The sequence below is a fragment of the Oncorhynchus clarkii genome, chromosome 27 (genome assembly GCF_045791955.1).
Source record: "Oncorhynchus clarkii lewisi isolate Uvic-CL-2024 chromosome 27, UVic_Ocla_1.0, whole genome shotgun sequence".
NCBI classification, from domain to species: domain Eukaryota; kingdom Metazoa; phylum Chordata; class Actinopteri; order Salmoniformes; family Salmonidae; genus Oncorhynchus; species Oncorhynchus clarkii.
Genome location: NC_092173.1, coordinates 40,910,320 through 40,924,161, shown reverse-complemented (window position 1 = coordinate 40,924,161; position 13,842 = coordinate 40,910,320). Strand labels below are relative to the sequence as shown.

At 42.8% G+C, this 13,842-nt stretch overlaps 1 protein-coding gene across 1 annotated transcript in view; it reads right to left on the bottom strand.

Annotated features, from left to right (window-relative positions):
- The window catches only part of LOC139385794 (succinate receptor 1-like), a 35,143-nt gene extending 21,568 nt beyond the window's left edge, over nucleotides 1-13,575 (bottom strand). Inside the window, exon 1 of the mRNA XM_071131041.1 lies at nucleotides 13,265-13,575. Within this exon, the coding sequence (XP_070987142.1) occupies nucleotides 13,265-13,575 (311 nt within the window). The remainder of the gene's footprint in view (nucleotides 1-13,264) is intronic.
- Nucleotides 13,576-13,842: the final 267 nt, after the last annotated feature.

Sequence of the window (13,842 nt, the reverse complement as noted above, 5' to 3'; positions counted from 1 at the left end):
ATAAATGTTGTTCGGACCTCAAGTTCTGTGAGGTGGAAGAAATTCCTTTGTTCTCTCTATGAAAACTCACTCTCTCTCTATACTCTGGTCATGAGGAGAGGATCTCCTCTGGGAATTGTCGACCTCTCTGACCACAGCAGCCTGGGTGTAGGAGACAGAAAGAGGGGGATGGTGCAGAGGTAGGGGGATGGTGCTCACTGTGTCCAAAGAGGGCAACGTCATGACAGTACGTTATGTTATGGGATAAGAGAGTGAAGAAAAGAGGGATGGAGAGAGGGATTGAGAGAAGGATGGAGAGAGGGGTGGAAGAGATAGAGAGAGAGAGAAAGGTGTGTGTGTGGAATGGGGAGTTGATGGACTGAGGGCATGGTTCTTTCTGTCCCTAACTCACCTGTCTGAGTTGTCTGCCTGACAATGTGATGGACCGCTGTAATTTGATTTGTACACCATCGTCTACACACACACACACACACACACACACACACACACACACACACACACACACACACACACACACACACACACCTCTAAAAGTCTATGCCGTTGGGATGGGGAAGGGGGTCTGTTTTAAGATGGTCATACCATTGACCATTTAGCTATTTGATTTTTAATTTAAGCATCCCTTCAGGTATAAAAAATATAAATGATTTGATAAAATATAGAATTTGGCCTTTACTACTGTATCCCAGAGAAATGCATTGAATAAGGCATTCATAAATGGCAAAAAAGACAGTTAAAAAATAAATCATAAGGAATGAGGTTTTTGAAGTATTTTATCCAATAAGATATAAGAGAGGTCACCTACCTCCATACTTCCATTCATTTGTATGGGTTACCTTCAGACGGGTCACGTGACACATATAGGAGCCGTAGAGCAAATTGGAGAACACCATCGTGTTCGTGAGAGCCTCCCCTTTCCATAGAGGGGTCATAGGACAGTTCAGATGCTACAGACGTGTTCGTGAAAAGACAGATTTTTTGGGTGTCTCATGGTCTGACAAACACCTCTATAGCTCCAGCCACCTTCCAACGCAGATGCGAAAGGCTGACATAGACGAATGTGTTGGATTGAGACGCAGCCCATGCAAACCAAACGGCGATCTCTAGTTTATTTACACTGACGGATTTCGATGGGGAATTTTTCATTACGTTTCTTAGATTGATGCACAGGTGTGTCAATAGACTCTTCAGGAATTTACCTTGCATATATCACAATACTATAATCAATACTTGTCAACTGTTATCACATCAATGCCCGAAACATAAAAATGATCATCATATTTAGACATGACATCAAATATTAACAAGTAAAGATAATTTTGATCACTCTTTTGTTGCTGAGAATTTTCCAGTGTGGATATGTGTCTTGTCTGTCTAATAAATGTAGGCATATTTATCAGGTTTAAGGTAATACCCAGGCGCAGACAGTGTCAAAGTAACAAAGTTTATTCCTCGAACAGGGGCAGACAAAAGGTACAGGACAGCAGGCAGGCTCAGGGTCAGGTAAGGCAGAGGTCAGAATCCAGACAGGTGGGGGGAAAAGGTACAGGACAGCAGGCAGGCTCAGGGTCAGGTCAGGCAGAGGTCAGAATGCAGACAGGTGGGGGCAAAGGTACAGGACAGCAGGCAGGCTCAGGGTCAGGGCAGGCAGAGGTCAGAATCCAGACAGGTGGGGGCAAAGGTACAGGACAGCAGGCAGGCTCAGGGTCAGGGCAGGCAGAGGTCAGAATCCAGACAGGTGGGGCAAAGGTACAGGACAGCAGGCAGGCTCAGGGTCAGGTCAGGCAGAGGTCAGAATCCAGACAGGTGGGGCACAGCTACAGGACAGCAGGCAGGCTCAGGGTCAGGTCAGGCAGAGGTCAGAATCCAGACAGGTGGGGCAAAGCTACAGGACAGCAGGCAGGCTCAGGGTCAGGCCAGGCAGAAGTCAGAATCCAGACAGTTGGGGGCAAAGGTACAGGACAGCAGGCAGGCTCAGGGTCAGGTCAGGCAGAGGTCAGAATCCAGACAGGTGGGGCAAAGGTACAGGACAGCAGGCAGGCTCAGGGTCAAGGCAGACAGAGGTCAGAATCCAGACAGGTGGGGCAAAGGTACAGGACAGCAGGCAGGCTCACGGTCAGGTCAGGCAGAGGTCAGAATCCAGACAGGTGGGGGCAAAGGTACAGGAAAGCAGGCAGTCTCAGGGTCAGGACAGGCAGGATAGGCACTAAAGCACAGACAGGAGCAGTGGGAAAACGCTGGTAGGTTTGAAGGAACAAAACTAACTGGCACCAGACAAACAGAGAATACAGGTATACATACACAGGGGATAATGGGGAAGATGGGCGACACCTGGAGGGGGGTGGAAATAATCACAAAGACAAGTGAAACAGATCAGGGTGTGACACATATTATCCTGTGATTGGTCTGAGGGCTGCAGTGGCCTGGTTGTGAGCATTGAGCAAGCGTTCCCATCAGTCCCTGTAGGTTACACTGTGTTCTATTTCTGAGGGATGACACACTTACAGCCATACGACCACACATCACACCACTATACACACTTACAGCCATACGACCTCCACATCAGCATTCAATACCAGTGGTGAAAAATAACCCAATTGTCATAATTGAGTAAAAGTCAAGATACCCTAATGGGAAATGACTGAAGTAAAAGTGAAAGTCAACCAGTAAAATTCTGCTTGTATAAAAGTCTAAAAGTATTTGTTTTTAAATATACTTAAATATCAAAAGTAAATGTAATTGCTAAAATATAGTTAAGTATAAAAATTAAAAGTATGAATCATTTCAAATTCCTTATTAAGCAGGGGGGGGCGACAGGGTAGCCTAGTGGTTAGAGCGTTGGACTAGTAACCGGAAGGTTGCAAGTTCAAACCCCCGAGCTGACAAGGTACAAATCTGTCGTTCTGCCCCTGAACAGGCAGTTAACCCACTGTTCCTAGGCCGTCATTGTAAATAAGAATTTGTTCTTAACTGACTTGCCTAGTTAAATAAAGGTAAAAAAAAAAAAAAAACAGATGGCATGGTTTTCCAGTTTTTAAATGTATATATAGCCAGGAGCAAGCTCCAGATCAGAGGCTGTAGGGATGACCAGGGATGCTATCTTGGTAAGTGAGTCCGCCAGATCAGAGGCAGTAGGGATGACCAGGGATGTTCTCTGTTTAGTGAGTCCTCCAGATCAGAGGCTGTAGGGATGACCAGGGATGCTATCTTGATAATTGTGTGAATTGGACCATTTCTCTACTGCTAAGCATTCAAAATGTAACTACTTTTGGGTGTCAGGGAACATGTATGGAGTAAAAAGTATATAATGCTCTTAATGAATGTGTATCGGCATTCTTCCTCCTCTTCTGAGGAGGAGTAGCGAGAAGGATCGGAGGACCAATGCGCAGCGTGGTAAGTGTCCATAACGTTTATTTTAAGACATAAACTGAACACTATGAAATACAAAACAATAAACGTGAACATGAACGAAAACCGAAACAGTACCGTGTGGCAGCAAACACTCACACGGAAACAAACACCCACAACTCAAAAGTGAAACCCAGGCTACCTAAGTATGATTCTCAATCAGAGACAACTAACGACACCTGCCTCTGATTGAGAACCATACTAGGCTGAACTCAAAACCCCAACATAGAAAAACACACATAGACTGCCTACCCCAACTCACGCCCTGACCATACTAAATAAAGACAAAACAAAGGAAATAAAGGTCAGAACGTGACAGAATGTAGTGAAGTAGAAGTAAAAGCTGTCAAAAATATAAATATAAAAGTAATGTACAGATGCACCCAAAAATCTACTTAAGTAGTACATTCAAGTATTTTTTTATTTAACCTTTAAATTTACTAGGCAAGTCAGTTAGGAACAAATTCTTATTTACAATGACGTTCTAAGAACAGTGGGTTTAACTGCCTTGTTCAGGGGCAGAACGACAGAGTTTTACCTTGGTAGCTCTGCGATTCGATTTAGCAACCTTTCAGGTTATTAGTACAATGCTCTAACCACTAGGCTACCTGCCACCCCAAAAAACATGTGTATTTTACACGAATATACTAATATACCACACATACTTATAGCCATACCACCACAGCACTATACACCAGGCATTATCAACTAGATTATCAACTAGATTATCAACTAGATTATCAACTAGATTATCAACTAGATTCAGCCGCAGGATGATTTTTTCTTGAGCGCAAGGTTACGGGGTCGGAACATAATTACAAATCATTTGTAAACTGCAAGTAGACTGAAACTAACCTTGCTTACATTTGTATACAATCTCATATATCTGGTTAGACTGTAAAGTCTCCTTCCAGACTCACATTAAGCATCTCCAATCCAAAATTAAATCTAGAATTGGCTTCCTATTTTGCAACAAAGCCTCCTTCACTTCATAAATCCTTTTGTGACTAGGGGGCAGTATTTTCATTTTTGGAAAAATAACGTTCCCGTAGTAAACGGGATATTTTGTCAGGACAAGATGCTAGAATATGCATATAATTGACAGTTTAGGATAGAAAACACTCTAAAGTTTCCAAAACTGTAAAAATATTGTCTGTGAGTATAACAGAAATTATATTGCAGGCGAAAGCCTGAGAAAAATCCAATCCGGAAGTGACTCATCTTTTGAAAGCTCTGCGTTCCAATGCGTCCCTCTTGAGCAGTGAATGGGCTATCAACCAGGTTACTTTTTCTTCGTGTTCCCCAAGGTGTCTACAGCATTGTGACGTAGTTTTACGCATGTTGAAGAATACCCTGAAGCGGCTACATTGCGCAACTGGTCACCTGATGGCTCCCAGAGTGATTCTCACGTAAAATACAGAGGTAGCCATTATTCCAATCGGTCCTACTGAAAAACCAATTGTCCAGGTGGATATATTATCGAAAAGATATTTGAGAAACACCTTGAGGATAGATTATAAACAATGTTTGCCATGTGTCTCTCGATATTATGGAGCTAATTTGCAATATTTTCGTGACTGCAATTTCCGGGCGATTTTTCAGCCAAACGTCTCAGCCAAACGGAGCTATTTCACTTACAAAAATAATATTTTGGGAAAAAAGGAACATTGGCTATCTAACTGGGAGTCTCGTGAGTGAAAACATCCGAAGCTCATCAAAGGTAAACAAAATAATTTGGTTGCTTTTCTGATTTCCGTGACCAAGTTACCTGCTGCTAGCTGGACAAAATGCTATGCTAGGCTATCGATAAACTTACACAAATGCTTGTCTAGCTTTGGCTGTAAAGCATATTTTGAAAATCTGAGATGACAGTGTGATTAACAAAAGGCTAAGCTGTGTCTCAATATATTTCACTTGTGATTTTCATGAATAGGAATATTTTCTAGGAATATTTCTGTTAGTTGCGTTATGCTAATGAGTGTCAGTCGATGATTACGGACCCGGGATGGGGAGTTACAAGAGGTTTTAAGCTGCTAAACATACCCTCTTAAAACTGACTATCCTACCGATCCCCGACTTCGGCGATGTCATTTACAAAATAGCCTCCAACTCTCTACTAAGCAAATTGGATGAAGTCTATCACAGTGCCATCCGTTTTGTCACCAAAGCCCCATATACTACCCAAAGCTGCAATCTGTATGCTCTCGTTGGCTGGCCCTCGCTTCATATTCGTCGCCAAACCCACTGGCTTCAGGTCATCTATAAGTCGTTGCTAGGGAAAGCCCCACCTTATCTCAGCTCACTGGTCACCATAGTAACACTCACCCGTAGGACACGCTCCAGCAGGTATATTTCACTGGCCATCCACAAAGCCAACTCCTACTTTGGACGCCTTTCCTTACAGTTCTCTGCTGCCAATGACTGGAACGAATTGCAAAAATCAGTGAAGCTGGAGACTAATATCTCCCTCACTAACTTTAAGCATCAGCTGTCAGAGCAGCTTACTGATCATTGCATCTGTACACAGCCAATCTGTAAATAGCCCACCCAACTACCTCATCCCCATATTGTTATCTTTTTTGTTGCTCTTTTGCACCCCGGTATCTCTACTTGCATATCCTCTTCTGCACATCTATCACTCCAGTGTTAATGCTAAATTGTAATTATTTAGCCACTATGGCCTATCTATTGCCTTACCTCCCAAATCTTACTACATTTGCACACACTGTACATATATTTTGCTATTGTGTAATTGACTGTACGTTTGTTTATCCCATGTGTAACTGTGTTGTTTGTGTCACACTGCTTTGCTTTATCTTGGCCAGGTCATAGTTGTAAATGAGAACTCATTCTCAAATGGACAACCTGGTTAAATAAAGGTGAAATCAAAACAAATTCAAATAAATATATCAATGTATTATGTGTGAGGAAACTTTGGAACAGACCAAAACAGAGTTTTTACAGTCTTTCATGTCCAACATTTAAAAAATGTTTTTTTTCAGTTACAAAGAAAACTTGGGGGGCCAAATATAATCACTCAGTGTCCAAATTCGTCCGGCGGGCCACCAGTTGGGGACCCCTGCTATACACACTACCACAGCTCAGTCACAGCTTACTGAAATGGAAAGACTTCTTCTTCTATGGTATAGTAGTAGCCTGCATAAAATTACTAACCGTGTTGTGTGCACCTCTGTTTCTCCAGCTATATGTCACCCTCCAACGGACCTCATCCCCAGGCTATTGCACAGTGCATATAATCCTGGTACATCAATGATTCAAAGTTGGCCTTGGTATATACTGCTGCTATTACACATCTATACTGCTGCTATTACACATCTATACTGCTGCTATTACACATCTATACTGCTGCTATTACACCTCTATACTGCTGCTATTACACATCTATACTGCTGCTATTACACCTCTATACTGCTGCTATTACACATCTATACTGCTGCGATTACACATTTATACTGCTGCTATTACACATCTATACTGCTGCTATTACACATCTATACTGCTACTATTACACATCTATACTGCTGATATTACACATCTATACTGCTGCTATTACACATCTATACTGCTGCTACTACACATCTATACTGCTGCTATTACACATCTATACTGCTACTATTACACATCTATACTGCTGCTATTACACATCTATACTGCTGCTATTAAACCTCTATGCTGCTACTATTACACACCTATACTGCTGCTATTACACATCTATACTGCTACTATTACACATCTATACTGCTGCTATTAAACATCTATACTGCTGCTATTACACATCTATACTGCTGATATTACACATCTATACTGCTGCTATTACACATCTATACTGCTGCTATTACACATCTATACTGCTGCGATTACACATCTATACTGCTGCTATTACACATCTATACTGCTGCGATTACACATCTATACTGCTGCTATTACACATCTATACTGCTGCGATTACACATTTATACTGCTACTATTACACATCTATACTGCTGCTATTACACATCTATACTGCTGCTATTACACATCTACTGTTATTACACATCTATACTGCTGCGATTACACATCTATACTGTTGCTATTACACATCTATACTGCTGCTATTACACATCTATACTGCTGCTATTACACATCTATACTGCTGCTATTACACATCTATACTGCTGCTATTACATATCTATACTGCTACTATTACACATCTATACTGCTGATATTACACATCTATACTGCTGCTATTACACATCTATACTGCTGCGATTACACATCTATACTGCTGCTATTACACATCTACTGTTATTACACAATTATACAGCTACTATTACACATCTATACTGCTGCTATTACACATTTATACTGCTACTATTACACATCTATACTGCTGCTATTACACATCTATACTGCTACTATTACACATCTATACTGCTACTATTACACATCTATACTGCTGCTATTACACATCTATACTGCTACTATTACACATCTATACTGCTGCTATTACACATCTATACTGCTGCTATTACACATCTATACTGCTACTATTACACATCTATACTGCTACTATTACACATCTATACTGCTGCTATTACACATCTATACTGCTGCTATTACACATCTATACTGCTGCTATTACACATCTATACTGCTGCTATTACACATCTATACTGCTGCTATTACACATCTATAGTGCTGCGATTACACATCTATACTGCTGCTATTACACATCTATACTGCTGCGATTACACATTTATACTGCTACTATTACACATCTATACTGCTGCTATTACACATCTATACTGCTGCTATTACACATCTACTGTTATTACACATCTATACTGCTGCGATTACACATCTATACTGTTGCTATTACACATCTATACTGCTGCTATTACACATCTATACTGCTGCTATTACACATCTATACTGCTGCTATTACACATCTATACTGCTGCTATTACATATCTATACTGCTACTATTACACATCTATACTGCTGATATTACACATCTATACTGCTGCTATTACACATCTATACTGCTGCGATTACACATCTATACGGCTGCTATTACACATCTACTGTTATTACACAATTATACAGCTACTATTACACATCTATACTGCTGCTATTACACATTTATACTGCTACTATTACACATCTATACTGCTGCTATTACACATCTATACTGCTACTATTACACATCTATACTGCTACTATTACACATCTATACTGCTGATATTACACATCTATACTGCTGCTATTACACATCTATACTGCTGCTATTACACATCTACTGTTATTACACATCTATACTGCTGCGATTACACATCTATACTGCTGCTATTACACATCTATACTGCTGTTATTACACATCTATACTGCTGTTATTACACATCTATACTGCTGCTATTACACATCTATACTGCTGATATTACACATCTATACTGCTGCTATTACACATCTATACTGCTGCGATTACACATCTACTGTTATTAAACATCTATACTGCTGCGATTACACATCTATACTGCTGCTATTACACATCTATACTGCTGCTATTACACATCTTTACTGCTGCTATTACACATCTATACAGCTGCTATTACACATCTATACTGCTGCTATTACACATCTATACTGCTGCTATTACACATCTATACTGCTGCTATTACACATCTATACTGCTGCTATTACACATCTATACTGCTGTTATTACACATCTATACTGCTGTTATTACACATCTATACTGCTGATATTACACATCTATACTGCTGACATTACACATCTATACTACTGTTATTACACATCTATACTGCTGCGATTAAACATCTATACTGCTGCTATTACACATCTACACTGCTGTTATTACACATCTATACTGCTGCTATTACACAACTATACTGCTGCTATTACACATCTATACTGCTGCTATTACACATCTATACTGCTGCTATTACACATCTATACTGCTACTATTACACATCTATACTGCTGCTATTACACATCTATACTGCTGCTATTACACATCTATACTGCTGCTATTACACATCTATACTCCTGATATTACACATCAATACTGCTACTATTACACATCTATACTGCTGCTATTACACATCTATACTGCTGCTATTACACATCTATACAGCTACTATTACAGATCTATACTGCTAATATTACACATCTATACTGCTGCTATTAAACATCTATACTGCTGCTATTACACATCTATACTGCTGCTATTACACATCTATACTGCTGCTATTACACATCTATACTGCTGCTATTACACATATGTTCTCTCCATCTCTTCTCTCCTCTATTCCTCCCTCTTTTCTCTCCTCTATTACTCCCTCACTTCTCTCCTTCTTTTCCTCCCTCTCTTCTCCCTCTAATCATCCCTCTCTTCTCCCTCCAATCCTCCCTCACTTCTCTCCTTCTTTTCCTCCCTCTCTTCTCCCTCTAATCCTCCCTCTCTTCTCCCTCCATTCCTCCCTCACTTCTCTCCTTCTTTTCCTCACTCTCTTCTCTCCTCTATTTCTCCCTCTCTTCTCTCCTCTCATTACTCTCTCTCTTCTCCCTCTAATCCTCCCTCTCTTCTCCCTCCATTCCTCCCTCACTTCTCTCCTTCTTTTCCTCCCTCTCTTCTCTCCTCTCATTACTCTCTCTCTTCTCCCTCTAATCCCCCCTCTCTTCTCCCTCCATTCCTCCCTCACTTCTCTCTTTCTTTTCCTCTCCTCTCTTCTCTCCTCTCATTACTCTCTCTCTTCTCTCCTTCTTTTCCTCCCTCTCTTCTCTCCTCTCATTACTCTCTCTTCTCTCCTTCTTTTCCTCCCTCTCTTCTCTCCTCTCATTACTCTCTCTCTTCTCTCCTCTCATTACTCTCTCTTCTCTCCTTCTTTTCCTCCCTCTCTTCTCTCCTTCTTTTCCTCCCTCTCTTCTGTCCTCTCATTAATCTCTCTCTTCTCTCCTTCTTTTCCTCCCTCTCTTCTCTCCTATCATTACTCTCTCTTCCCCCTCCATTCCTCCCTCTTTTCTCTCCTTCTTTTCCTCCCTCTCTTCTCTCCTTATTTTCCTCCCTCTCTTCTCTCCTCTCATTACTCTCTCTTCCCCCTCCATTCCTCCATCTCTTCTCTCCTTCTTTTCCTCCCTCTCTTCTCTCCTTCTTTTCCTCCCTCTCTTCTCCCTCTAATCCTCCCTCACTTCTCTCCTTCTTTTCCTCCCTCTCTTCTCTCCTTCTTTTCCTCCCTCTCTTCTCTCCTTCTTTTCCTTGCTCTCTTCTCCCTCTAATCCTCCCTCACTTCTCTCCTTCTTTTCCTCCCTCTCTTCTCTCCTTCTTTTCCTCTCTCTCTTCTCTCCTCTCATTACTCTCTCTTCTCTCCTTCTTTTCCTCCCTGTCTTCTCTCCTCTCATTACTCTCTCTCTTCTCTCCTCTCATTACTCTCTCTTCTCTCCTTCTTTTCCTCCCTCTCTTCTCTCCTTCTTTTCCTCCCTCTCTTCTGTCCTCTCATTACTCTCTCTCTTCTCTCCTTCTTGTCCTCCCTCTCTTCTCTCCTCTCATTACTCTCTCTTCCCCCTCCATTCCTCCCTCTCTTCTCTCCTTCTTTTCCTCCCTCTCTTCTCTCCTTCATTTCCTCCCTCTCTTCTCTCCTTCTTTTCCTCCCTCTCTTCTCTCCTCTCATTACTCTCTCTTCCCCCTGCTTTCCTCCCTCTCTTCTCCCTCTAATCCTCACTCACTTCTCTCCTTCTTTTCCTCCCTCTTCTCTCCTTCTTTTCCTCCCTCTCTTCTCCCTCTAATCCTCCCTCACTTATTTTCCTCTCTCTTCTCTCCTTCTATTCCTCCCTCTCTTCTCTCCTTCTTTTCCTCCCTCTCTTCTCTACTTATTTTCCTCCCTCTCTTCTCCCCCTAATCCTCCCTCCCTTCTCTCCTTCTTTTCCTCCCTCTTCTCTCCTTCTTTTCCTCCCTCTCTTCTCCCTCTAATCCTCCCTCACTTCTCTCCTTCTTTTCCTCCCTCTCTTCTCTCCTCTCATTATTCTCTCTTCCCCCTCCATTCCTCCCTCTCTTCTCTCCTTCTTTTCCTCCCTCTCTTCTGTCCTTCTTTTCCTCCCTCTCTTCTCTCCTTCTTTTCCTCCCTCTCTTCTCCCTCTAATCCTCCCTCACTTCTCTCCTTCTTTTCCTCCCTCTCTTCTCTCCTTCTTTTCCTCCCTCTCTTCTCTCCTCTCATTACTCTCTCTTCTCTCCTCTCATTACTCTCTCTCTTCTCTCCTCTCATTACTCTCTCTCTTCTCTCCTCTCATTACTCTCTCTCTTCTCTCCTCTCATTACTCTCTCTCTTCCCCCTCCAATCCTCCCTCTCTTCCCCCTCCATTCCTCCCTCACTTCTCTCCTTCTTTTCCTCCCTCTCTTCTCTCCTCTCATTACTCTCTCTGACGCCACTACCTCCCATCAGCAGAGTACGTCTTCTCCCTTCCTCCCTCCTTCACTCCTCTCTGAACCAGTCTGTATCCTGTGGATCAATAATTAATCCAGGCCATGTGCACCGGTCAGACTGTTATTCCCAGAGTGAAGTGAGGTTTTCAGGGAATTATCTCCATCTTCACCGCCTCCAGTGGTGTGTGTGTGTAGCTGTGAGTGTGTGAATGTAGGTGTGTGTGTGTGTGTGAGTGTGTGTGTGTAGCTGTTAGTGTGTGAATGTAGCTGTTAGTGTGTGAATGTAGGTGTGTGTGTGTGTGTGTGTGTGTGTGTGTGTGTGTGTGTGTGTGAGTGTGAGTGAGTGTAGCTGTGAGTGTGTGAATGAAGAAACTGAAGATCTCGAACAGTGTACTACTGCCTTCACAGAACAGCGCAAACTGGCCCTAACCAGAATAGAAAGAGGAGTGGGAAGCCCCGGTGCACAACTGAGCAAGAGGACAAGTGCATTAGAGTGTCTAGTTTGAGAAACAAGTCCTCAACTGGCAGCTTCATTAAATAGTACCCGCAAAACACCAGTCTCAACGTCAACAGTGTAGAGACGACTCCAGGATACTGGCCTTCTAGTGATCAGTTTCAGAAGAGAAGAAGAGTATACATGCTCTCATATAGAGAGTTCTCAGAGCCGACTGACTGTAGAGAGTTATCCCAGAGCCGACTGACTGTAGAGAGTTATCCCAGAGCCGACTGACTCTAGAGAGTTATCTCAGAGCCGACTGACTGTAGAGAGTTATCCCAGAGCCGACTTACTGTAGAGAGTTATCCCAGAGCCGACTGACTGTAGAGAGTTATCTCAGAGCCGACTGACTGTAGAGAGTTATCCCAGAGCCGACTGACTGTAGAGAGTTATCCCAGAGCCGACTGACTCTAGAGAGTTATCCCAGAGCTGACTGACTGCAGAGAGAGTTATCCCAGAGCTGACTGACTGTAGAGAGTTATCCCAGAGCTGACTGACTGTAGAGAGTTATCCCAGAGCTAACTGACTGTAGAGAGTTATCCCAGAGCTGACTGACTGTAGAGAGTTATCGCAGAGCTGACTGACTGTAGAGAGTTATCCCAGAGCTGACTGACTGTAGAGAGTTATCGCAGAGCTGACTGACTGCAGAGAGAGTTATCCCAGAGCTGACTGACTGTAGAGAGTTATCCCAGAGCTGACTGACTGTAGAGAGTTATCCCAGAGCTGACTGACTGTAGAGAGTTATCGCAGAGCTGACTGACTGTAGAGAGTTATACCAGAGCTGACTGACTGTAGAGAGTTATCCCAGAGCTGGCTGACTGTAGAGAGAGTTGTCTCATGTTGGAGTTGGAGTCGTGAGTTGGAGTCGTGAGCGGGCACGCATTCGTGGGTGAAAACGGAATACAGAAGGGGACTAAGCACGCACCCCTGAGGGGCCCAAATGTTGAGGGTCAGCGTGGCAGATGTTTTGTTGCCAACCCTCACAACCTGGTAGAGGCCCGTCCGGAGGTCCAGGATCCAGTTGCAGATGGGGGTGTTTAATTCCATGGTCCTTAGCTTAGTGATGAGTTTGCAGGGCACAATGGTGTTAAACCCTGAGCTGTAGTCAATGAACAGTATTCTCATGTAGGCAGTGTGGAGTGCAATAGAGATTGCATCATCTGTGGATCTGTAGGGGTGGTATGCTAAATGGAGTGGGTCCAGGGTGTCTGGAATGATGGTGTTGATGTGAGCCATGGTCAGTCTTTAGAAGCATTTCATGGCTACAGAGGTGAGTACTACTGGCGATAGTAAGGACGTGTTATCTTGGCGTTCTTGGGCACAGGAATTATGGTGGTCTGCTTGAAACTTGTAGGTATTACAGACTGGGTCAGGGAGAGGTTGAAAATGTCAGTGAAGACACTTGCCATCTGATCAGCTCATACTCTGAGTATGGCTCCTGATAATCCGTCTGTGAGAATGTTAACCTTAAAGGTCTTACTCACTTCGGCTATGGAGAGCGTG